This window comes from Canis lupus, chromosome 19, assembly GCF_003254725.2.
Source record: "Canis lupus dingo isolate Sandy chromosome 19, ASM325472v2, whole genome shotgun sequence".
Taxonomy (NCBI): Eukaryota; Metazoa; Chordata; class Mammalia; order Carnivora; family Canidae; genus Canis; species Canis lupus.
The window spans coordinates 34,732,753-34,758,950 of NC_064261.1; the positions used below are offsets into that span (position 1 = coordinate 34,732,753).

Here is a 26,198-nt window from a genome sequence, read left to right on the forward strand (position 1 = left end):
ATAATACCAAGTGATGACCCGCCAGGTGCCCCCCTCAGTCTACATAATCTCTAAAAGTGGCTATCAGGATCCTAACCATTTGAAGATGTATAAGGCTTCAGATCTTCATTTTTTACTTACATATTTTCTTACCTTTTTCTTTCTGCCTTTACCTTTGTTATATTTGCTTTTTAAATATTATGTTATTTAACTTTCACTATGCTTCTACATATGGGAACTATCATCCTCAGTTTAAATGAAAACAAAATAAAACAAAACACTAACATTAGTAGGTTTTAAAAAATTGCTGAGAGGCCCTGGTTTGTCTCATTTTAGTGACTTTCCTATATCGATATGTCATAGTATCACACATAATTTTAAAAAACCCCGATTTACATATCTATTTTGGATATCATCTTGGGAAATGAGTTGAACTTGTCACAACTGGCAAAGGGGTTCTTCTGATGTTTTTTGAGAAGTACATAAATCCTTTCAGCTGGACCTTATAAAGTTGTATTTGACAAGAACTGATAGAGGGATTGGTTGGAGACCTATATGACTAAAAAAGGGGGAGTGCATTTTTTTTCATAATTAGTTATAGAAGTCACATAAATATATTCTTTGGTAAAGAAAATTTAGAAAAAATATATAGGCAAAATGAAAAAAAAGTCCAAATCCAGCCCTCTGGACACATTCACTGGTACACAATATAGATAGTGTGATATCACACGCCATCAACACTGTTTGGAAGACCTCTTTGTTCACTTTTTATTTCATAAGCCTATCAATAAAAATGCTTATATATCTTTTTTTTTTTTTTAGTGACCACATAAGGTAAAACATTATATGGATATACCTAGGGAAAGGACATCACTGTAATATTAAATAATTAAAGCAATGAAATCTATAGCAAGGAGATTATTAAAGTAGCTGGCACATGTTAGAGATTGAGAATGGTATCTCAGAGCCGAACAATGAAAAACAGTAACTTTTACATTTACATAATGAGTAAACCAGAGTCCATCTCTTATCAGCAGTGTTTTCGGATACACTTTTTTGCTGAAGTCTCAGTTTTCTGGGGTTAATAATTTTAACTTTAAATGCTATTCATGAAAAATGTATAGAAAGCATCTAGCACAAAACTTAACACAGAAGGCTGTCAATTAATGTTAGGTCTTTCTTTGATGATTGATTGATCATCAAATGTATGTGAGGAAATGAGTAATGTTACCGAAGACAGATTTCCAGGTTTCAAGGTGACATAACTAGGAAGAAGATGCTATAAAAATGGAGATTTCAAGGATATGAGCAGATTTGGGGGAAGGCAGTTGTTAAGCTAGCCATGAACATGAGCACCCATCCAAGGCTGCGATGACATTCACAGATATATTAGTTGAGAAACCGCATAATGAACGACATGGCTGTGCTACATCTTAGACATGCCAGGGCCATCTCAACTCCCTCCTTCTCCTTGATCAGTAATGCATTAAGTGTTCCTAGGTGACCTCCAAGAATTAAATGAAGCCTTCAAATGAGCTCAGCTTTGACTCCTTCAAGCCACTTATATAGTAAGATGACCTATGAGACATCTCATAAAGAAAAAGATCACATTTCACCCTTAGATATAATCTGTGATAATGAGGCCAAGGTTACACATTTTATCCATATAGTTCCCACTGTATTTTCTGGCTATGTGAAGAATATGTAAATAGGCCAAGTATCTAGTGATTGCCAGAAAGGAGATCTGAGTTGGATAAGAGAAATGAATGAGCACAAATCTATTCCTCTACTTCAAAAGCATGAAAAGCAACCTGGCGCACACAATCTACTGACAGTGAGTCAATTTTTTCAGTGGTATTTTTAAAGACTGCATGCACCTGAAAGCTTAAATTTTGTTTAACCTTGTTCAAAAAATTGTTTTTATGTCAAATTATTTTATAAATGTTTAGGCCTTAGGTTTTACTTAGAGTATTATAATACGGCTGCAGCTTTGTCCTGGGGTATTCTCTCAAGATCACTTACCAATGATTGGTAAAGAAATTATGAAAACAATGATGAAAATGATTAACTGCAATTATATTATTTCAGTATCTTTTAAAGTGTTAAAGTAGAATGTGTGTCCTAGATATTGAAATGTGGCTTAATTTAGTATGCAGTTCACTGCTTAAGTATCTGTCCAGGCATTTGGCACTTCAATATCAAAGAGTCAGTTATACACAGGAGTAAATGCCTCTTTAAATAGTCCAAGCTCACCTGAGAAGGGAGATGAAGCCCATGTTTTTTTGTTGCTTTCCAAAGTCAAAGACTACATTAGTTTCTGCTGTTTGGCCAAAATCATGCTAAATAAAACAGAATGTTCCTGAGCAGTTCAAATCTAATGACCCTGAGTTTCTTCCACAATTTTTATGTCACCTTTGATACAAAATAGAAATACTAGGATGTACAAAAATGATTTTAAAATTAAAAGCAGGAGAAAGATTTGTGACAGGTCCATGCAATATCTGGTAATTATATAAGTTTTTCTTAGCCTTCCTTAGCCATAGCGCTCATTTGAACTAAACATACTGTACATCTAAAGTAATCATAGTGCAAAGCAACAGTATGGCAAGTCTCAAATTTATGAACAATTCAAAATATAAATATACAAATGATTTAATAAAATGCTATCTTGTTTTCTCTATCTATAATACCATCATGTACCATCACCATGATACACACTCATCTTTCAGCCAATTTTAACTGTAACTTGAGTTTATCTAAAAATAATAACACTGGACTTCAATTAAATGCATTCATTCATTTATTCAAATCTTGAGTGCCTGCTGATCTCAAGGAACTGTATCAGTGCTAGGTAAACAAGTATGATTTGGCCTCTGCCCTCACAAACTAAGTTACATTCTTTTTATAGCTTCCACAAATTATCATTTAATTTGCAGGCATAAATGCCCTTAATTAGAATATTAGAGAAGAAAGAACGGACTATATGTGAGATGATCTTTATTAGATAAAAAGCCAAAGCTCTTTTTATCTGTCATACAAATAATTGACTCCATGCCTTGCAAACAAGCAAAGTTATTATGTCTAAATAAAGTGAAGGGCAAAGATTAACAGCTATCTAACAACAGTGATTAGTATGGTCAGGCAATTTGGAATATTCAAGGAATGGATACATGACTTCCTTTTTACCAACATATTTCTCATGACTAGATTTTGCAGTAATGTCCCCTATTACTTCACATTAAGACAAACCACAGTCCATGAAGATATTCAAAGGTTTTTATTTTTGGTTGTTTCTTTTTTAATCTAAATGCTTTTTTAGAACTTTTGATAATAAAATCAGAAATAACCCGAGGGAAAGGAGGCAATGTTTTTGCCAAGCCAGAAAAGGACAAAGTGCAGTATATTTCCATGCCACATCCAAGTATTTCAACTTTGTAAAGATTCTTCCCACTTTGTAGCACTGAAGCTTAAAAAGAAAAGCCAAAAAGAGAAAAGAAAACACATCTGATTGCCTAATTTGAAGCACTTGCTTATATAGGCTCCCAAAATCTATACTTCCACAGCAAGAAGAATTATCCAGAAAAATGTTAAGATTTAACCCATGCTTAAAGCCACATAATTCGTGATCGTGAAGAATAGCCGAGATAGAACAGTGTGTCTAATACTTGGAGAATAATTTGATTGATGATCTATCTTAGGAATTAGTTTTATCTCACAAGAGCCAAGATATTAATTTCTGATTAAATAGTGTATTGCTACATGTAATTGTTGAAGCACAATGTCAATTAAAATACTAACTAATGAATATCATTATTTGCTTTAATTTTAATTACATGGAACTCAAAATAAATATAGCACATACAAATTCATGCACATACCATTGATCCATCGAGCATCAGGGTCATGAAGCACAAAATCTCTCCTGAAGAGGTCTTCTAAAGACAATCTAGTTTCTGATGAATTTGTAAGTTCATCTAAAATAAAATAAATCTGAGATTAGGCACTTATCTCATGTTAGTTTTTAAAACTAATGAGTTATAAAATTTGGAATGTTTTCTTTCAAAGTTAACTAGAAAACAATACAGTTATCTTCATATGGTCTTTGACATTTGAAGCTTTTTGCTTCATGAATTTTTTCAAGGTATTAAGTTATTTGAAATACTATAATTGTCTTCATCTAGCACAAATTTAATAGAGCAACCCCTTGCTATGGAGCAATATGTAATATAAAAGCAGTTGAAGAGTTCCTGTTCTGCATTGTACCACGCATTTTTCAGAGATTAACCATAATCTAGTCCATTACTTTCTAAAATAACTTTGACATACTCTTCTAATGCTAAATTTGTATTTTTGTTATAAACACTAAAGAGAGTTGAAGATCCTGATATAAATAATGAAGAAAACTTCCCAACTCAGAAGTAAGTTCACCAAATAAGCAGAGTGAATACGAAGTTCCAGCAAACAATTACCACCAAACAAATACTAAATAGATTTAGGAGTTAAGTATAAGAATTCAAATAATACAAATCCAGAATATTAATGAAAAGCACACATTTATATATGTCCCTGACATAAAAATTAGTTGCACTCTCCTTTTAAACTCAAGAATCTAGGAAGTGGAAGATACTATGGTTAGGTACCAAAATCAGGTATAACAAACATGCTTTTGATACAAGAGGCTATAGAATATTAGAAGTATTTCATTTTCTTTTCAATGGCACTTTTTATTTACTGTATAAAATCATCTTTGTTACCTCTCAGTGCTGACCTTCACTTTGGTTGGAAATAAAATGTCAAAGATATATACTAACCTCATTAGATATTGTTTTTTAAAAGTTCAGCACTTATTGCAGTGGGAGCTTTGTTTCTTCCAGCCAAAAAGCTGGGGTAAAGAATCAATAATTTCAAATGCAATTTCCTTTCACATGAATCAACCACATATTTAACACACAAAATAACTGCTAAGAAACACCTGGAAAATTTTTTACTAATGGCGATAATAAGAACTGTATGATCCCAAGGCTAGTATTGGACATTGTGATTATATATAGATTTTCAAAACAAAATGCTCCATTTGATAGTCTGACACATCAGAATATGAACTTTCTTTATTCATTCAACAAATACTGGACCTTTAGTTTACAAAATTTTAAATGAAATATTGTAAGTTGCTGGAGACCTATCTATGATCTATCCTGAGGGTTTCACACTTGCAAAGCAAGAAAGAATATGCCAAATGTCAGAATGAAGATGCAGAGTATTGTAGAAGTTCAAAGAAAGGAAGAGAAGTATCTTGCAAAAGGCATCAGAGAAGTTCTCAGTTATAAATAAAATGACCAACTCTCATCCATTGCTGGAGTGAATGCAAAGTGCTATAGCAACTTTGGAAGACAGTTAAGTAGTTAATCATAATACTAAATATAAAACCCAGCATTTGGGCTTTGTGGCATTTACCCAAATGAGTTGAAAACCTATATCCACATATATGAACATTTATAGCAGCTTTATTCATAACTGTCAAAACTTGGAAAAAACCAACATGTCCCTCAGGAGGTGAATCAATAAAAAAACTGTGATATATCCAGATGATGGACTATCATGTAGTGATAAAAAATAAACTATCAGGGCAGCCCGGGTGGCTCAACAGTTTAGTGCCACCTTTGGTCCAGGGCCTGATCCTGGAGACCTGGGATCAAGTCCTACGTCAGGCTCCCTGAATGGAGCCTGCTTCTCCCTCTGCCTGTGTCTCTGCCTCTCTCTCTCTCTCTCTCTCTCTCTCTCTCTCTCTGTGTCTCTCATGAATAAATAAATAAAATATTTAGAAAAAAAAAAGAACTATCAAGGATGAAAACAAATAGAGGAAACTCAAATGCCTGTTACTAGGTAAAAGAAGACAATTTGAAAAATCTATACATCATGTGATTCCAATTATGTCATATTCTGAAAAAGGCAAACTATGAAGACTCTAAACATATCAGTGGTTGCCAGGGATTGTGGACAGGGTGGGGGAGGGTGAGGAAGAACGGATGGGTGGAGTGCAGAGGATGTCTAGAGCAGTAAAACCACACTGTATGATCTATAATGGTGGATACAAGTCATCATACATTTGTCTAAACCAGGGCACCTGAGTGGCGCAGTCAGTTAAGTACCCTACTTTGGAATTCACTTCAGGTCATGATTTCAGGGTCACAAGATTGATCCCTACATCAGGCTCCTCATTCAGGACTGAGTCTGCTTGAGATTATTCCCCCCATCCCTCTGCTCCTCCCCCTGTGCTCTCTCTCAAATAAATGAATAAAATCTTAAAAAAAGAAACCATATATATATATATATATATATATATATATACACACACACACACACACACATATATATACACACACCTATTTTTTTATATTCTTTTTGTTTCTAAGTAATTTCCACATATTTTATCTACTGTATCTTTTATGATACAGATGCTTACACATATTTTATTACTACATCTTTTATAATACAAATATAGATATAGATGTTAATATAAAAAGTACCTTATAAGGCAAGTACACATACCAAATAATCTTATTTTCAAATATTTCAAATTCAAATGATATTTCAAATATTACAAACATATCTTCCTTTATATAGGCATTAAAATCATATTTCAACCTACCAAATGGAGAATCTTATTAAAATTGTACTACATATGCACAGCAAATTTGAAAACTTTAACCATTTTGTAATATTGAAGCTTTTCATTCAGAACTATTTATACCAGTCACATTTTATGTACATTTATTATATCACATCTTTTATTTTTCATATAGAGCCCTTACTTTTCCTATTAGATTTAATCCTTCTTGTATACAGTTTATCATTACCTTGAACAGAATATTTCTCATTCTTATTTCAATATTAAATATTACATATATATGTTTAAGTTATTTGCAGTTTCATATGCAGTTGTGAAAAGAGAGAAAATCCTTTACATATTTCATCCAGTTTCTCTTAAGTACATGCAACACCTTGCATAATCAATATCACAAAAAGGAATTAATATTTATACACTCAGAGTTATTTAGATTTTAATTTTACAGGTACTCATTTGTGCATGTGTATGGGAGTATGTTTGGTTCTATGCAATTTTATCATATATGACCAGCACCAGTCAAGGTAGAGAAGAGTTCTATCCTGGTGATAGGAACTTTTATAATAGCCTCCCTCTGCAATCACTAGAAAACATTAATCTACTTTCCATCTCTGTTATTTTGTTATTTCAAGAACACTATGTAAAAAGGATAATACAATATGCAACCTTTGGAAATGGGCATTTTTCACTCAACATCTCTCTGAGATCCACCTAAGTTGTTGAGTATATCGATACTCTGTTTCTTTTTTAGTGTTGGGTAATATTACAGGGCATGAATGCACCACAGTTTTTTACACCTTTTATTTGTTGAACTATATCTGTGTTGTCCTTTGTAGTTTTAAGTTATTATGACTATTGCTTCTATAAGCATTATTGACAGGCTTTGTTTGAACATAAATTATTCTTCCCTTGGGATAAATGCCAAAGTGTGCAACTGCTGAGTCATATGGTAAGTATATGTTTAGTTTTGCAAGAAAATGTCAGAGCTTTTTCTGGAGTAGTTCTATCATTTTGCATTTTCAAGAGCAATATATAAATGATCACGTTTCTCTGCATTCTTGCCACAATTTGGTGTGTGTGTGTGTGTGTTTTAATTTAGCTATTCTGATATCAATGTCCTGATATACCATTGTGGTTATAATTTACATTTCCCTACCCTAATAACTAATAGGAGAATATTTCCCTCATAGTCTCCATCTTGTCTTTTCAAAGGGATGTTTCCAGAGAAAAAGTTTTTTAAATCATTGTGGTCCAGTTTATCAATTTTTCCTTTTACAAATCATACTTTTGCTGTCAAAGCGAAGAATCCTTCACCTATTAGAAGATCCTGAAGATTTTCTATGTGTTTTTCTAACAGGATCCTAGTTTTATAATTTACATTTTGAGGCATTTTGAAGTACTTTTTATATGTGGTTTAAAGATTAGTTTGAGATTCATATCTTAAGTTTTATTCTACTAGATTCCCAATTGCTCCAGCATCATTTGTTAAAAAGCATTTAGTTCATCCTAGTGAATTATTCCATTATGTTGGATGTCAAAAACAATGTTGAAAAATAGCGGTGGTAATGACACACCTATCCTTTTCTTTTACAATGGCACCATCTTTAATATTTCATTATACGATAAGATATTTTTTCTAGAATTTTGGTAAGGAATGTCTATCATTTGTAAGCAATATTTTTTTACTCCTATGTCAGAATTTTTATTTGAAATTATTACTATATCATAATGCAATTCCAGATTCTCTCATGTGAACATATTTTTCCTCCTTTAATGAACTAATATAAAAAGTATATAAATGAGACTTCCTATTTCTGGTCAACTTCTATCTTTATAACCAAGCCCAATTGGTCAGGTGCATTATTATTATTGTATACTCTTAGATTAATATGCAAAAATATTTACTTAAATGTTTATATCTGTGTTGATGAAAAAAAAATGACACAATCTATTGTTTTTTTTTCAATTTGTATCATACTGATCGCTAATTATTTTAATATTTATATTAAATATATTTTAACTTTTCCTGTGACTTGTAGTAACTTATTTAAAAAAAAAGACTTTTTCTTTTAATTCAATTGTACCTGGAATTGATTTTAAAGTCAACTCATCAAAGTAATTCAAATTATTGTAGTTAATCTTCCTTTCAAGCAATAATCAGACATGTGTGTATGTGTGTGACTCTGATTTCTCTGGTTTCAATCATTACTGAGAGAATGAGCTATATACTTCATTCCTTTCTTCTTTCCTTTTTCCATTTATTTTTTTTTTCATTCCTTTCTTTAAATTTACCTTAGCCGCTGGGCACTATCCCTGAGGTCTCCTGAATTTTTCGGTCCTGGAATAAAGACTTCTGCCTACATAGAATGAATAAATAAGCTTCTCATTTAATACCCTCCCAAGTTGGCTTCCAGCCTCTATCTCCTGTCTCTTCAAATCTCTTCATAATCTTTTGGGGGTGCTTATTCTTTGCAATTAATCTTCCATTTTCAAAAATGCCTTCCAAAAAAAAATGCCTTCCAAACCATATTGGGTACTAGTATTTTCACTCCACAGGGGAAAAAGCCCCAGCAAGGTTAAATGTGACAAAGATTAGGTGGATAGTAACAGGCAAGACTGAGGCTGGAACCTCTACCTCTCTGAATTATTAAGCTCTTCTGTCTCTCAAAATAAGTTTTCTCTCGTCATCTTCTTTAAGACTATACCAATTACATCAATGAAAAACAATGTACAATTCTATAAACATCATTTTAAGAATATTCTTACTCTCTTTTAGCCACAAGATCCCTTTCCCAAATTGAAATTTGGCTATTCAGCATACCCTCTCCAGACCTTATTAGCATTTCTTTCTGGTCCAATTTGACCAAAAAAATACCATTGCCATTGCCCTTTTCTTTTTTCAGAGTGATGTCACAGCACTCACTAAGAAGTAGAGCTGTTTGTATGTTTTCTACAAGAAAATTACCTGCAACATGTCAGCAAAATTCCAAATTAAACCTCTGCTCACTGCTGGGTGCTATTTCATGTCACCACTTCAGGAGCATTCCCCATCACATCCCATCAGCAAACATTTATAACATACTTTAGAACCTAATTACATAGAAACTTAATTTATATTAGAATCATCTGGAGAAATCTTTTATTTTTTTTAAATATTTTATTTATTTATTCATGAGAGACACACACACAGAAAGGCAGAGACACAGGCAGAGAGAGAGAAGCAGGCTCCATGCAGGAGCCTGATGTGGGACTCGATCCTGGGTCTCCAGGATCAGGCCCTGGGCTGAAGGCGATGCTAAACCGCTGAGCCACCCAGGCTGCCCAAATCTTTTATTTTTAATCTGGAGAAATCTTATTTGATACATTTTTAACAATTTTCTCTGTATTTTAACATGAAGGCTTTACTTGACAATAAAGAATCACGGACACCATTCATTCATCCCAAATAATTTACATTGAACACAAAAAAGGTATATCAAAGAGAATTGGTAACAGAATGTGAATAATTTTTAGAGATGACCCCCTTAGTAAAGTGCATTTATTATAAATCTTCATAAGAGGAAATTCTGAAACACTACCTATTCCCTAATATAGCAAAATAATACTTAGACTTAATATCCAACCTCTCTTGGAGTGCCCATCCAGGAAGCTCAGTTGGTTACACCCCCAATCTTGGTTTTGGCCCTTCTCTCCCTCTCTAAAATAAGATAAAATGAATAAAAAGCAATTTAAAAAATAAAAAAATAGATATAGAAATCTTGTGATTTTCCCCCCTGTTCCAATAATATGTGCTTTCATTCTTAAAATTTACATTATGAACTATAAAATTCTTTAACTGGTAATTAACAAATCTTTATTCATTTCCTAGGTGATAAATTAACAAAGAGAATTTGGGATTGTGTATCTGATCTCAAATGACATAAATGTTGACATTTGGTCTGTTGTAAGTGTTTCAGCATTCCAGTGAAAGAAAAGGATGGGGAAAAATGATGGAAAATAAGAAGGGAACTAATGCTTCAGCTGTTAGATAATAAAAACTTTATGGTCTGTTGACTGGTTAGGAAATACACAAACAACAAATATTTTGCATAGGTCTGGAATTTATCCATGACTATTATACAAAAAGGGGTGGCAGGGGTGTTATCATTTCAATGAATTTTAAAAACTCACCAATGTTTAAAATGGAAATGTGCTACAAGAGTAGTCTACAGTGACACTAAATGTAGAAAATGAGAACAATCTGTAAAATTAGAGATTTAAACATTGCAGTTGGAAATGGAGGTGGTGGTATGGTGGCTATTGGAAGAGAAAAGAGAATCACATGAACAGAAAGGGGAAACAGTTTTGTACTTCTTGCGGGAAATTCTAAGTACCTGATTAGATATTTCTTATTAGTGTGTTAACAGGAAATTATTTCAAATAGGATTTAAATTAAAAGAAATATTTCTGAACCTGTGATGTCAAGAGTAAACTAGATACAAAGTAACACAATTAGTTTCTATAAAGAGAAACCAAGAACTGAAAGTCATAAATTAGTTTTTCTTCGGTTCAATACTAAAGCATTTTCTTTTTTCTTCTAAGATTATGCAGTCAACTTATTTCAAAAGGCCATTTAAAAGCAAGATTGGATTTTTGGAAGAAAGCACGCAAATACCAGTAACAGTCTATGATCTTAAAAGACAGACTAGAGCAGAAAAACGAACATGGAATGAATTATTTAATGTCAGTTGTAGCACTGAATTCATATTGCCAAAGCTGAATGTTTTAGCTAAGATTCTGTATTTTGTAACTATTTAATGAATGATTACTCTGTTTCCAATTCTTTTTTTTTTAATATAGTTGACCTACAATGTTACATAAGTTTCAGATGTATAACTTAGTGACTTGACAGGCTTATGTATTATACTATGTTCACAGCAAGTGTAGCTACCATCTGTCCCTTTACATCCCTATAACAGTATCATTGACTGTATTCCTTATGCTGTGCTTTTTATTCCTAGGACTTTTTCATACCATAACTAGCGGCCTATTTCTCCCACTCCTCTTTACCTATTTTACCCAACCCCCAACTACTCTTTTCCCCTATCCTCTTATGATGTTTGTCATATTGTACATCTCATTAGATTTTTGTGATGCTCTTCATTATTATAACTATAATCATAAGGACCCTTTGCTTAACAAATACCTAGGCTTTTATCAGCAACTATTAGTTATTATAGGTTTTTAGACTTTCACGCATGGATATGCACTCACATATATACACACGTCAGAGAGGTATCTCATATTTAGTTGCAAAATAACTAGAGACATGTTACCCAATATTTAGTGAAGAATAATGACTATGGAGTTGGACATTTTTATAAAGGTGTGGTTGATTGATTTAGAGAAAGCATGAGTAAGCATGAGTATGAGAGGGAAAGGAAAAATAATCTCAAGCAGACTCCACCCCGACTGTGTGGAGCTGGTTGTAGAGCTTGATCTCACACCCTGAGATCATGATCTGAGCTGAAATCAAGAGTTGGATGCTTAATTGACTGAGCCACCCAGGTGCCCCCCCTATTCCTTTTTTAAAATAAATGAGCAAATATATGGAAATCATTAGGCAAAACATTTGGTTCACTTAAAGTTAGTCATTATCATCATTTTGATTAAAACACTAAAATATATGTCAATATGAAGTAGCATTAAATTTTATAATTTCAGAACCACAAAGAAAAGTTTCTTTTTTTTTTATTCTTCTGGACTTTCCTCCTCTTTCATAGTTGTTTCCTTAAGTCAAGATGTTTCAATATGTACATTCTCAGATTTACCCTACCAGAAGCTCAGTATTGAGTTTCTTCTTATAATTAATGAAAAAAAAGGGTAAAATGTAAAATTCATTCAAAAGTCTCTTTTTGGAAGGACAATTGACTATGTTGAATCCATAAGGTCAAAAACATGAATCAACAAATAATATTTTTTTATTCTTTTCAATGAAGGAAACTTCAAGCAGCTTGTCACTTAGTATTGCTGTGAACAACCATTCAGCCATTCATGCAAAAGCACAAAAAGAATTAGTGCATCACATAACATCTGTTTTATAGTCCCAGAAAACTACCTTTGTTCCTTCTGGAATGCTGGGAATTTACTTCTGTATCTCTTTCTTTGCCTTTTCTTACTCCAATATCTTGTGGCAATATCTAAGTTTCTTGAACAAAGAGGTCAGTTAATTCCTCATCACTTCTTTCACCTAGAACTACTCTTGATTGAGATTAACCCAATATCTTATAAAGTCTACTAATATATACTCTTCTAATTGAATGTATTCCCTAAATCAGATTATCTTCCACTGAACATTTGTTCCTTCTTAAGTGTATTTCTCAAATAGCTTTCACACTGAAAGCCATATTTTAATTATAAAAAATGCATATTAAAAATAAGCTATGTGAAAAGCTACGAAAATATGACCAAAGCTGTGTCTATACTAAATAGAATTGAACAGGACATCTGGCAAAAATAGTTATTCTGTATTTATTTATGTGCCTCCTTCTTCCCCTTTCCCATACTGCCCCTTTTTCACCATACATGGGGAGAGTTTTTAGGAATTTTACATCGACTATGAAATAATGAAATATGGATTACATGAAATTTACCTCCAATGATACTTTCATCTTCTCTAAGGTCCTCCCTCCCCCCACACACAGACACAATTATGGACCTATTCTCCCATTCTCTATCCTCAAAGAAGGATAACCAATAATGCTGAGTAATAGTCATTGGAGCTAGAAGGTCATATGCAAGTGCTAGTTCAACCCTTAACTAGCATATATGCCCATGACACTATCACTTAGTCTACTTAGGTACCAGTTTTCTCTTGTAGAGAGAAAAGCCTGGACCAAATTACACCATTGCCAGCTATCTTCTAGAAACTCCTATAAGCTCTCTCAGGACAGAAATCAGAAGAGGAAGGACCAGGGTTATGTGGTCAGAACTCCACAGTCAGAACAGCTCTGCTTTAATATATTTTTGGCTTCTCCATATAAAATTATATTGGAAATACTATGCACACACACTGGCATGCACATACACACACATACACACATGATGGCCTATGAAGTAGCTTGCATCTCTAAAATCCCCCTGGTTTCTGTTGTATTTTGTACAACCTTCTCCTGGTTTTCAGCAGATTCTAAGTGCTCATCAAATAAAGAATGTATTTTCAGGTTCTGAAGGAGTTATTAAGTTCTACCTCAAACTTGTCATCTCTTGAATAAATAAATCAAGAGCTTTAGGATTTACTCATAGGTTTAATTAGTCAAATTAGTCGATTATTCAAAATGCTAATCATTCTGAAACCTCTTTTTGAGACCTTTTTAAATTAACATCTCCTGAATTTGAGTAGAAAAGTTAAATATGAGAACTGTACATGCACAAAGGCTTTTCACATTGTGAGAAAATTATGCGATGATGCAGACACATGCAGGCACACTTTGTAGTTATGTCTTTTTTCTTATTTTTTTTTAACCTTAAAGTGCTCTGGTTCTACTTTGAGCCTTTGAGTTCTTCTACAACTTTGTTTAAGTTCCTCCCTCCGGTATACCATTTGTTTCAATTACGTTACCCTGAGCAAATTTTTGTTTCCTACCCTTATTATTCTAAAGCCCAGGTTTGCAGTGTATAGCTCTTGAACTATTGAAAACTTTTTTTAACATTTTATTTTTAAGCAGTCTCTACACCAAACATGGGGCTTGAACTCACAATCCTGAAATTAAGAGTCACATGTTCTACCGAATGAGCCAACCAGGTGCCCCCCAGCCCCCGCAAACTCATCTAGTGAGACTTTTTTTTTAATTTTTATTTATTTATGATAGTCACACACAGAGAGAGGGAGAGAGGCAGAGACATAGGCAGAGGGAGAAGCAGGCTCCATGCACCAGGAGCCCGATGTGGGATTCGATCCCGGGTCTCCAGGATCACGCCCTGGGCCAAAGGCAGGCACCAAACCGCTGCGCCACCCAGGGATCCCTAGTGAGACTTTTAAGTAGTGTACCATCAGTGATGTTAACTATGTTTTTGTTTTGTTTTTATGTTGTACAATAAAGTCCACCAACAATTAGAAAATTAGCATAATGCAGTGAACCAATATTTTGCAAATGGCCAAGGCACAATATTACAGAATCACACATAGGTAAGAGATCTTTTTAAAAAGGTGGACCTGTTGGTTTTAATGTAGCAAAGTACTGATAATTCACTGACATATTTTCAGATTCCACATGGCAACTAGCTTGAGAATAAATCACTTGCTAAGTTTATAAGGAGGATTAAGGAAGGACAATTACATGAAAAAAACATCAAAACACATCTTCCATTTCTAACTACATAAAATTATGAGACTATGATTCTTTCAGATATATCAACCAAAACAACCTACTGCAAAAGAATTAACACAGGAGCACATATGAGAGTTCTGATATCCTCTATTTATCTAGACATTAAATAGATTTGCAAACAATATATAAAATAATGTTGTTTGTACTTCATTTTTCTTTTGAAAATATCACTATTTTATTACATGTTATGTATATTTACACATATAGTTTTAATATTGTCATTTTAAGTGATTAAGAAACATTTTAGAAAAAGTCTTGGAAATTATATTTTAATTTCTAATCCAGTAAATGAGGACAGATACAACTGATATGCCCAAAAACTATTTTTGGGGTTCTCAAAAATCTGTTAGAATATCCTACACTAAGCTCTACTGTATATACATCATTGTGTATTTTATTATTTTTATATTTCAAACTGCTAAATTTATAGTAAATAATATTCTAGGTCTCTATACATGTGGATTTTATTTTTGACAACATCATCATTTATTTCATCAGATTTGTTTCATCAGATTTAATGACCATACTCGATTATTATTATATTCATTCTCATGAACTTTCACAAAATACTTCTGTTACATTCTCTACTTTTTAATTCAAGAGTGAATAATTGGATAAATCTGTCACTGGTCAGATTTTACTGGAAACCCAGTATGAACTGATTATAAAATATTATGCATGGTATTATAAGCCTAGGGAATTGTGTAGATGGTAAAGACATAAATCCTATGCTTGAGGTTTCAAATATAATAAAGAATTCATGTTAATCACAGACAGAGGCCAATGCACATGCAAATTACAGCAGAAAAGTTTGTCAGATATCAGAGTAATATCAATGAACATGGAGGCATAGGCAGCTCCAAGAGACTGTTTCTCCACAGAAACATCAAAAAGCAAGCAAAACTGTCAGGATAAAATTCATCAGAACTCTGGAAACCAGTCAAAGGTTTACAACAATCTAGCAAACACTGACTCAAGAAAAACGTAACTTAAAAACAGTAGAAAAGCTTTGTGCCACTTTTATTTGCCATTACTCCAGTCCCCTCCCTGATCTGTGGTGATCTTCAAGTCAACAGCCTACATTTAAAGAATGGGACCCTGGTCACTGGGCTCTGGAGGAAGCAGAATCGACTTTATCTCAAAAAAACTTGTGTTTGCCTTCTCTTTCCTATCTGGAGCTACCAAAGGACTGTCATGAGGCACTTATTTTTCTTAACACCTGACCCAGAATACTCTGCAAAGAAAATCAGTAGATATTCTGAAAAACATTGCAAGGCAAATGAAACAGCCACTTGGGAAATAAAGGTATAGTAAGGCATAAAATAGAGCACTTAAGCTTGAGATGAAAAGCTGAGGAGAGCTTTTCTTTGAGAAATTAGGCATCCAAAGTGCCTTCATATATACCGGGAAATTCAGAAAACCACATGCATGCCCAGACCAGGTTGCATGTTCAGAAAAGAACTGAGAAGACCCTAAGTTTTCACTTCCAGCTGAACTTCAGGCTTAGTGAAAACAGGAAGCGAAGGCTAGGGCAGGGTTGCCAATTCCCTGGCTAAGTGGTAAACAAGTGCCTCAGCACAGAACTCATCTGAAAAAAAAAATGGGAGTGTTTGTTGGCTCCTAACATTCAAGGAATTCTTTGCAAAAACACTAACTGAATACAAGCTAAAGGAAAAGAAACTTCAGAGACGACACTTGACAAAAAATTATGTTTCAAGATATATGAGAAAAGTCAACCAAACAACAACAGAAACAACTTTAGCTTACAGCAAACAATAAAAAACATGCTCTAAAGAGGAAGAAGAATCCAATAGCAAGTGATCCATATTGCTGCATTCAAAATGTACAGTTTTCAATACAAAATTTAAAGCATGGAAAGAATCAAGACATTATGGTCTACTGACAGAAGAGATTAACAGAAACTGCCATTGAGGAAGCACAGGCACGTTACTTATTAGACAAAGACTTTAAATCAACTGTCTTAAATATACTCACAGAACTAAAGGAAATCACGGACAAAGAGTTTAAGGAAACCATGAGAACAGCAAAGAATAACATTAAAGAGATAGATTATTTTAAAAGATTTTATATATTTATTCACAAGAGACACACACAGAAAGAGAGGCAGAGACACAGGCAGAATGAGAAGCAGGCTCCCTGTGGGGAGCCTGATGCAGGACTCGTTCCCAGGACCCTGGGATCACGATCTGAGCCGAAGGCTAACGCTCAACCACTGAGCTACCCAGGTACTCAGAGATAGACTAAAAAATCTACATATGTTCTAGAGCTAAAATGTACTACAATGGGAAATAAAATTCACTAGAAGGTCCAAATAGTAGATTTGAAGAGGCAGAAGAAAAAAAACCAATGAATTAGAATTTAGGTTAACTGAAATCACCTGCCTTGGGGAACAAAAAGAGGAAAATAGAAAGAAAAACAAAACCTAAGAGACATGTTTAATATCATTAAGCATATTAACGTATGAGCAAAGGAAGTTCCAAAGTAAAAGAAAAGAAAGGACAGGAAAAAAAATATTTGAAGAACTACTGGCCAAACACCTGCAATACTTGACAAAAGACATGCATTTACAGGTCAAGAAGCTCAAAAATATCCAAGAAGGATAAACACAGAGAAAACCAGGCTGAGAAACATTGTAATCAAATTGCCACAAGCTAAGGACAAATATACAATCTTGAAAGCAACAAGAGACAATCAACCTAGAGTTAGGGAATCTTCAATAGGTTTAACAGCAGATTTCTTATAAAAAACTATGAGGCCAGAAGAAGATGAATGGCATTATAAAAGTGCTGAAAGAAAAAAGCTGTCAACCAAAAATTCTATATTCAGCAAAACCATCCTTCAAAATTGAAGGAGAAACTAAAACATTCCAAGATTAACAAAAGTAGAGAAGCTTTGTTACAAGTAAGTCTGACCTCTGGCAAACGTTAAAGGGTGTTCTTTGTGATAAAGTAAAATGACAGCAGTAACTTAAAATCAAGTGAAATAAAATTAAGAACTCTAGTAAAAATAACTATATAGGTAAAAAGAAAAGCCAGTATTATTATATATTTGGTTTGGGATTCCTCTGTATATTTCTTATATGATTTAAAAGATAAATGCATAAAGAAATAATTAAAAATCTCTATTAAAGGGTGTGCATAATATAGAAGATATAATTTGCAACAAAACTAATATAAGGAAGGGCAAGATTACATAAAAGGCATTGAAGTTGCACTGGCATCAGTTCAAATTAGGTTGTTATAGAGGAGCCTGGGTCGCTCAGTCAGTTAAGTATCTGACTCTTGATTTTGGCTCAGGTCATGATCTCAAAGCTATGAGATTGATCCCCATGTCAGGCTCTGCACTTAGTAGGGAGTCTGCTTGAGGATTCCCTCTCTCTGCCCTTCCGCTCTCCCTAAAAAACACATACAAAATAAGTTGATGTAAATTTAGGATGTTAATAGTAATACAGTAATCATAAGAAAATCTAACACATATACACACACAAATAGAAAAAAAAAGTAAACTACAAAAATCAATTAAAGACAAAAGAAAGCAGTATCAGAGGACCTTGAGAAACAGAAAAGATACATATAGAAGATAAATGGCAGGGATCCCTGGGTGGCGCAGCGGTTTGGCGCCTGCCTTTGGCCCAGGGCGCGATCCTGGAGACCCGGGATCGAATCCCACGTCGGGCTCCCGGTGCATGGAGCCTGCTTCTCCCTCTGCCTGTGTCTCTGCCTCTCTCTCTCTCTGTGACTATCATAAATAAATAAAAATTTAAAAAAAATTTTTTTTTAAATAAAAATAAAAAAATAAAAAAAAGAAGATAAATGGCAAAATGTTAGAAGTAAATCCTTTATTATAATTACTTTAAATGTAAATTACTTTAAATGTAAATGTAAAGCTAAACTTTTTCTTTTTTTAAAGATTTTATTTATTCACGAGAGACACAGATAGAGAAAGGCAGACATAGGCAGAGAGATAAACAGGCTCCTCACAGGGAACCAAATGTAGGACTTGATCCCAGGACCCCAGGATCATGCCCGGAGCCAAAGGCAGATGCTCAGCTGCTGAGCCACCCAGGCATCCTACATTAAACTCTCTATACAAAAAGACAGAGAATGGCAGAATGGATTTTATATTTTTTTAAAAGATATATTCATTTTAGATCCAAAGATACAAATCAGTTGAGGGTGAACAGATGGATAAATATATTCCATAGAAATAGTAACGAAAAGAGAACAGAGGTGACTATATTATAATCTAAGAAAAAAAATAAGTTAAAAATTGTTATGAGGCAAATAAAGATATTATGTATTGAAAATCATTGTCCCCAAAAGATATAGCAAGAATAGTTTTACCTGCACCAAACAACAGAATCACAAATTCTATGAATCCAACATCAATGCAAATGAAGAAATAGGTCTTTGAAAGTATTTGGAGACTTCAATTGCTCACTTTCCAGATGTATGATACATTTAGACTGAAGATTAATAAAAAAATATAGGACTTGAACAATGCTATTAATAAGGAGACATTTTATATATGTATATGTAGACAGATATATACATACCCATACACACACACACATATACACATGTGTGTATATATTTTATATATAAAACATTCCACCCAAACACAGTAGAATACATTCTTTTCAAGTACATGAAATACTCTCCAAGATACAACATATCTTAATCCACAGAAAAGGTCTCAATAAGTTGAAAATACCAATCATTCAAAGTGTCTTCTCTGAATACCCTGGAATGGAGGTAGAAATAAGCAACAGAAAACTAGACAATTAATCTATATAAGGAAATTAAACAACACACTATTAAGAGGAAATATTTCAAGGAAGACATCACAAGGGAAATTTGGAAATACATTGGAGCAAATGAAAATGAGAAGGCAGCATATGAAAACTTATGGGATGCAATGAAAGCATTACTTAAAGGATTTTTAATAGCTATTAACATCTCCATTAAAAAAGAAAGAAATGAAATCAGTAACTTAGCTTTATCTATAAAGTAGGAAAAAAGAGCAAAAGAATGGAGAGATTCAACAAAATCAAAAGTTGTTTATTTAAAAGGATAAACAAAATTGACAAACCTTTAGCTAAGAATAAAAAAAAGAACATGCAAGTAATAAATCAGATACAGAACTGAGAACATTACCACAAATTTTACAGAAATGAAAAGGATTGCTATAAAATACAATCAACAACTGTATGCCAACAAATTAGATAACCTAGATAAAATGGGCATATTTCTAGAAACACACAAACTACCAGACAGACCTAATAGGAAAGAGAAACTCTGCATAGATTTATAACAGGTAACAAAATTTAATTAAAAAAAAGAAATTAAATTAGTAATGAAAAACTTTCCAATAAAGAAATATACAGGAGCATATGGCTTTGCTTGTGAATTCTACAAAACATTAAAAAAATTAACACTAATGCTTCTCAAACTCTTCCAAAGACCAAAAAAAGAGGGAACACTTGTTGATTCATTCTATAAAGTTAGAATTATCCTGATCTAAATCTAGATAAAGATAACACAAGAAAAGACCACTTATCAATATTCCTTATAAATATAAGTGCAAAAATACTCAATGCAATACTAGCAGAGAATGGCAGAATGTTTTCTTGGTTGTTTTTAGTTAATTAGTCAAATCTGTCAGCATATCAAAAGGATTATGCACCATTAAGGACAGAGAATTACCCTAGAAATAGTAAGTGTAGCTCAACAAAAGAAAATCAACCAAAATAACAACACATTAATAGAAAAGAGAGAAAGAGAAACACATATTCATCCCAATTGATGATAAAATGCATTTAGCAAAATCCATCACTCTTTACTTATAAAAGCATTCTTTTAAAAATAATCCAGGAATAGAAGGAAACTTTCTCAACCTGCTCAATAGGTCATCTATTAAGAACACTAAGACAATAGTCCATGGTGAAAAACTGAAAGCTTTACTGCTATGATCAGAAATGAGAAAAGGATCTCATTTTCACCACTGCTATTCAACACGATACTAGAAGCTAGCCAGAATAATTAGGTAAGATAAAGAAATAAAAGGAAGTGAATTTAGAAAGGAATAAATAAAACTATATTTATAGAAAAGCCCAAAGAATCTTCAATAACTACTAGACCTAATAAGTGAATTCAGTACAGTTTAAAGGATATACAACCTACACTTGACAATTTGTTGTATTTATATACAACAGTATTGAACAATCCAAAAATAAGGGATACTGAAAAAAAAAACAATTATCTTTATTGTAACACCCAAAAGAATAAAATACTTAGAATAAGTTTCACCAAGAATTAAAGACTTGTATGTTTATTTTTTTTTATTTTTTTTAAGACTTGTATGTTTAAAACTGAAAAGAAATTCCAGTATTACTGAAATAAATCATAGACATAAATAAATAGAAGGACAATTTGTGTTTATCACTTGGAAGACTAATACTTTTAAGACAGCAATATTACCCAAAGTGATTCCACATATTCAATGCAACCATTATCAAAACTCCAACTGCCTATTTTTGCAAAAATTAAAAAGCTGATCTTTGAATTCATATGGAATTGCAAGGCGCTCTAAATAGTAAAACAATATTTTAAAAAGTTTGATCATTCATACTTTCTCATTTCAAAACTTACACAAAGCTACAGTAACCAAAATAGTGTGATGCTGGCACAAGGATAGATACATAGAACAATATATGAAAATTACATATCCTTAAATAAATCCATAGTATATGTGATCCATGATAATCAACAAGGTTGAAAAACCATAAAATGGAAATAGTCTTTTCAACAAATGATGGTAATAGAAACCTAAGTTATATAAAAACTGGAGTTGGTGGGCAGCCTGGGTGGCTCAGTGGTTTAGCGCCGCCTTCAGCCCAGGGCCTAATCCTGGAGACCCGGGATCGAGTCCCACGTGGGACTTCCTGCGTGAAGCCTGCTTCTCCCTCTGCCTGTGTTTCTGCCTTTCTCTCTGTGTGTCTCATGAATAAATAAATAAAATCTTTAAAAAAGAAAACTGGAGTTGGATTCCTTACCTCACAGCATATAACAAAATTAACCCAAATTCAATCAATGATCTAAAACAGATATGGCAAAACTATAACTCTCTTTAAAAAAACATACTGGTAAATCCTTAGGACTTGGATTTAGCAATGGATTCTTAGATATGATACTAAAAGTATGAGCAACAACAGCAAAATAAACTGTACTCCATCCAAATTAAGAAATTTGTGCATCAAAGGTCGCTATCAAAAAAGTGAAGACAATCTACAGAATAGCAGAAAGTATGTGAAAACCATATATCTGGCAGGAGATTATATCCAGAATATAGAACTTGTACAACTCAACAACAGTGAAACCAACAACCCAATTAAAACATTAGCAAAGGACTTAAATAGATGTTTCTTCAAAGAAGATATACAAATGGCCAATAAGCACATGAGAAGATGCTCAACATCACTAACATTATGGAAATGCAAATAAAAGCCAAATGAGATGACTTCACATCTCTTGGATGACTATCATTAAAAAAAAAAAAAAATAGTAACATGTGTTGGGGAGAATGTGGAGTAACTAGAATACATGTATATTGCTGTTGGAAATGTGAGATGGTTCCAGTGCTATGCAAAATAGTTTGGCTTTTCCTCAAAAAACATATGATTAAAAAAAAAAAACCTATGATTCTTTTTTCTTTCTATTCCTAGTTATATACCCCTAAACATGGAAAAATAGGACTCAAAAAATACAGGTACACACGTTGATAATAGCATTATTCTCAATAGCCAAAAGGTGAAACCAACCCAAATTTCCACCAATGGATATAAGGATAGACAAACTGTGGTACATATGTACAATGGAATACTATTTAGCAAGAAAAAGGAATGAAGTACTAAGATCCAACAATATGTATGAACCTCTATAACATTATATCAAGTCAAAAAAGTCAGACACACACACACAAAAAAAAAAAAGTCAGACACAAAACTTTCACATATTGTTTGGTCACACTTACATGAAATATTTACATAGGCAAATCTGTAGAGTCCAAGAGCAAACTGGTGATTGCCAGGAGAAAGAGGAGAATGGGTATTAACTGGGAGTGACAGGGCATAAGGTTTCTTTTTGGGATGACACAAATACTTTGCGGGATCCCTGGGTGGCGCAGTGGTTTAGTGCCTGCCTTTGGCCCAGGGCGCTATCCTGGAGACCCAGGATCGAATCCCATATCGGGCTCCTGGTGCATGGAGCCTGCTTCTCCCTCTGCCTATGTCTCTGCGCCTCTCTCTTTCTCTCTCTCTCTCTCTCTCTCTCTCTGTGACTATCATAAATAAATAAAAATTAAAAAAATACTTTGCAACTAGAGGTAGTGAATATACTAAATGTACACTTGATCATTACTTTAAAATTTCATGTTTTTAGTAGGCTCCATGTCCAACATGGGGCTTAAACTCATGACCCTGAGATTAAGAGTTGCATGCTCTACTGCCTGGATCAGCCAGGTACTCTGTGAATTGCATTTTAATAAGATGAAAATTGTTCTCAACACAGAGCTTTGAGTCAGAGAATAAAGATAATGAATATGATTGGAAAAGATAAGGTGATCAGAGTAACTAGACTCGTAAATGTTGAACTATACTCTATATAAAAAAGTAAATTTACTGTTTTTTCTTCCTTGTTATATAATCACAGGTGATGCCCCAGGAGAAACAAGGTAAGCTCTGAATCTAGGATTGCAGATATGTTATCCCATATGCAAAAGCAAATTGTGAGGCACAAATTTAAGAAAGAGTCTTCTGTGTAAATAAAGATGTTTCCCAAGTCTTATGTAAATGATTCCAGTTTTTCTAGAGTTTATTCAACTGGGCTTTACACTCCGTAGAATAATCTTAGACCAAGAGAAATATTGTGGAAAACAGGCCAAAGCAACGAACGTTCATTGAAATTGTTCCCGCTAAAATTTCATTTTCCAGAACAATGGCAGAAAGTAGGATATTATTTAGTTTAAAGAGCTATTTAATTAAGTTTTTTGTCTTTCTTTCATTTGTTTTTACAGATAGAGTCTCCTCTTACACCTAATGAATGAACTCCAGAATGGGATGCCTTAAGTTACAGTTCAAAGACAAGGAACTGGATGATAAATTTCCTGGAAAATCACTGCATACTAAAATACCCCATTCCCACAAACACTGGGGACAAATGTATGTTAAAAGCTTTCTTCTTTCTTCTGGCAGGAGGACAGACAGTTGAATTCAACTCCCACTTTTAAGGAAACTTTGATCTCAAGGGTCAAGCTGCCTTGGTTCACCCCGCCCTCGCCGCCGATTTTTAGAGACCAGGCTCTCATATTTTTTTAAATTTATATTTCAAAGAAAAAATATGACAAAATATTTAAAGCTGTACAGTGAAATATAAATAATTTTTGTACGATGTGGTTTAGAAAAGTAAGTGTGTCCTTATATTTTATCATGGGTATATAAGGTTTCAAAAAAACATAATAGCTGAAATAAAAATTCATACAGAATTTATATGCATAATTTTCAAATGCCCACTGCTGCCACTCCTTTCCCATTTATCCTTTATGTACCTCAGCTTATTCCTTCTCTGTTATACATCCCGTTTAAAGAAGAAAAAATCAACTCACTTATTAAAACTATCAGGGTCAGAATGAAGCAGAGCTCATTTTTTTGACATGTTTCTTATCCATATTTTCCATGGGTGCAATGATATATCTTGCCCTATATTTCAAGGGTTAAGACATATGCTAGAGTCAAAAAGCCCTGAAATAGTGATCCAGCTTTTCCATGTTCCAGTGCTGTGACAGATAATTTACTTTAACTTGTACGACTCAACTGAATAATGTAGAATATGCATAAATTAACAGTATCTATTTCACATTAGTGTTGTAAGGATACATAAAATAGTGTGTGCAAAGCACTTAGCACAATATCTAACTTGTAATAAGCAGCTAATAAATGTTACTTATTAAAACAGATTGTTTTCTGACTTATAAAACCGAGAATATAAACTAAATCCAGTATTTATCTGATTAGACAACACAAAAAGATGAGAATAAGTAATCAGATTTCACTTAAATGTAAATGTAACTGTAAAGCAAAGACACAAAAATATAACACTCCTACTTATTGATGTCAGAGAAAATTATTTTTCATTCAACATGAGAGAGAAATCTACTAGGAAAGCAACAATAAGCCATGTTATCCAGGGGGTAACTGTTAGAATCTGTCATTGTTTTCACTTTGGCAACCTGATTATGCCTGGGTAATATTATATTCAAATGGGTTCATCTGTGCTGTTCTTGGGAAAACAAGCAGAGACAATTTAGCTTATGCCTATCAATACAACATATCTCCTTTTTTTAATTCAACAAAATAAACAATTTGCATCTTGGTTGATGTTGATGTTTACAAGTGAGTAATGCTAATCTTAAAATCTGTAAAACATTATTTCCCTTTCATAAAAGCATTATGGGATGGTTTAATTGTTGCTTTGACATTTTAAAACACAGGTCAGATGCTTAAATGACACCTTTTAAATTGCAGCTGCCAAGAGATTGCTTGCAACATAATATAACATGACATTTTAACTAACTATCACCAGGAGCGATTGTTTTGGTAGAACATAATAGTAATGAGAATAAATTCATTTTGAGTTTTTGCATAACAATAACTAATCAGCTGTCACCATTCCAATAAAATATTTAATTTTATCAAATGCTTTCTAGAAAATTATTTTTTTTCATAAACAGGAACAGATTAATCTTTTGTAAGCCTCTTTTCAAAGGGTCAAACCATTCTTTATTTAAAAACCTGGTGTGTAAGACAACAGGAAGAAAGTATCCTTTACTTCAAAGTCTTATTTTCAAGCACCTATCAAGACTAGGGCATGAACTCAAGTCAGTCTGATGTGAAGGTCAATGTAATCACTCACTCTGCAATACTTTCTTCACAAATTAGGCACCTCAGTCATCCAAATTCTCCTGGCCTTAGCTGTATTACCTAGAAAACTGCCTTTTCTTTGACCTGGTGTCTCATGAGGAATAAATGATAGGATGATACACTCTCTTTGAAAAATAGATGGAAGTGGGCATTTCTTCAAAGACAGATACATGTCCTTAAGTATTAGCTTCTAGTTTCTTTTTTATTTTTCTGGATTTAAGGCTGCCAA

General features: G+C 33.3%; 1 protein-coding gene across 4 annotated transcripts in view; it reads right to left on the bottom strand.

Annotated features, from left to right (window-relative positions):
* DPP10 (dipeptidyl peptidase like 10) overlaps nt 1-26,198 on the bottom strand; it is a 1,271,598-nt gene that overhangs the window by 421,631 nt on the left and 823,769 nt on the right. For all 4 annotated transcript variants that reach the window (XM_025429711.3, XM_025429705.3, XM_025429721.3 and 1 more), the window contains one exon: nt 3,858-3,953. In XM_025429711.3, coding sequence (XP_025285496.1) covers nt 3,858-3,953 — 96 coding nt within the window. The remainder of the gene's footprint in view (nt 1-3,857; nt 3,954-26,198) is intronic.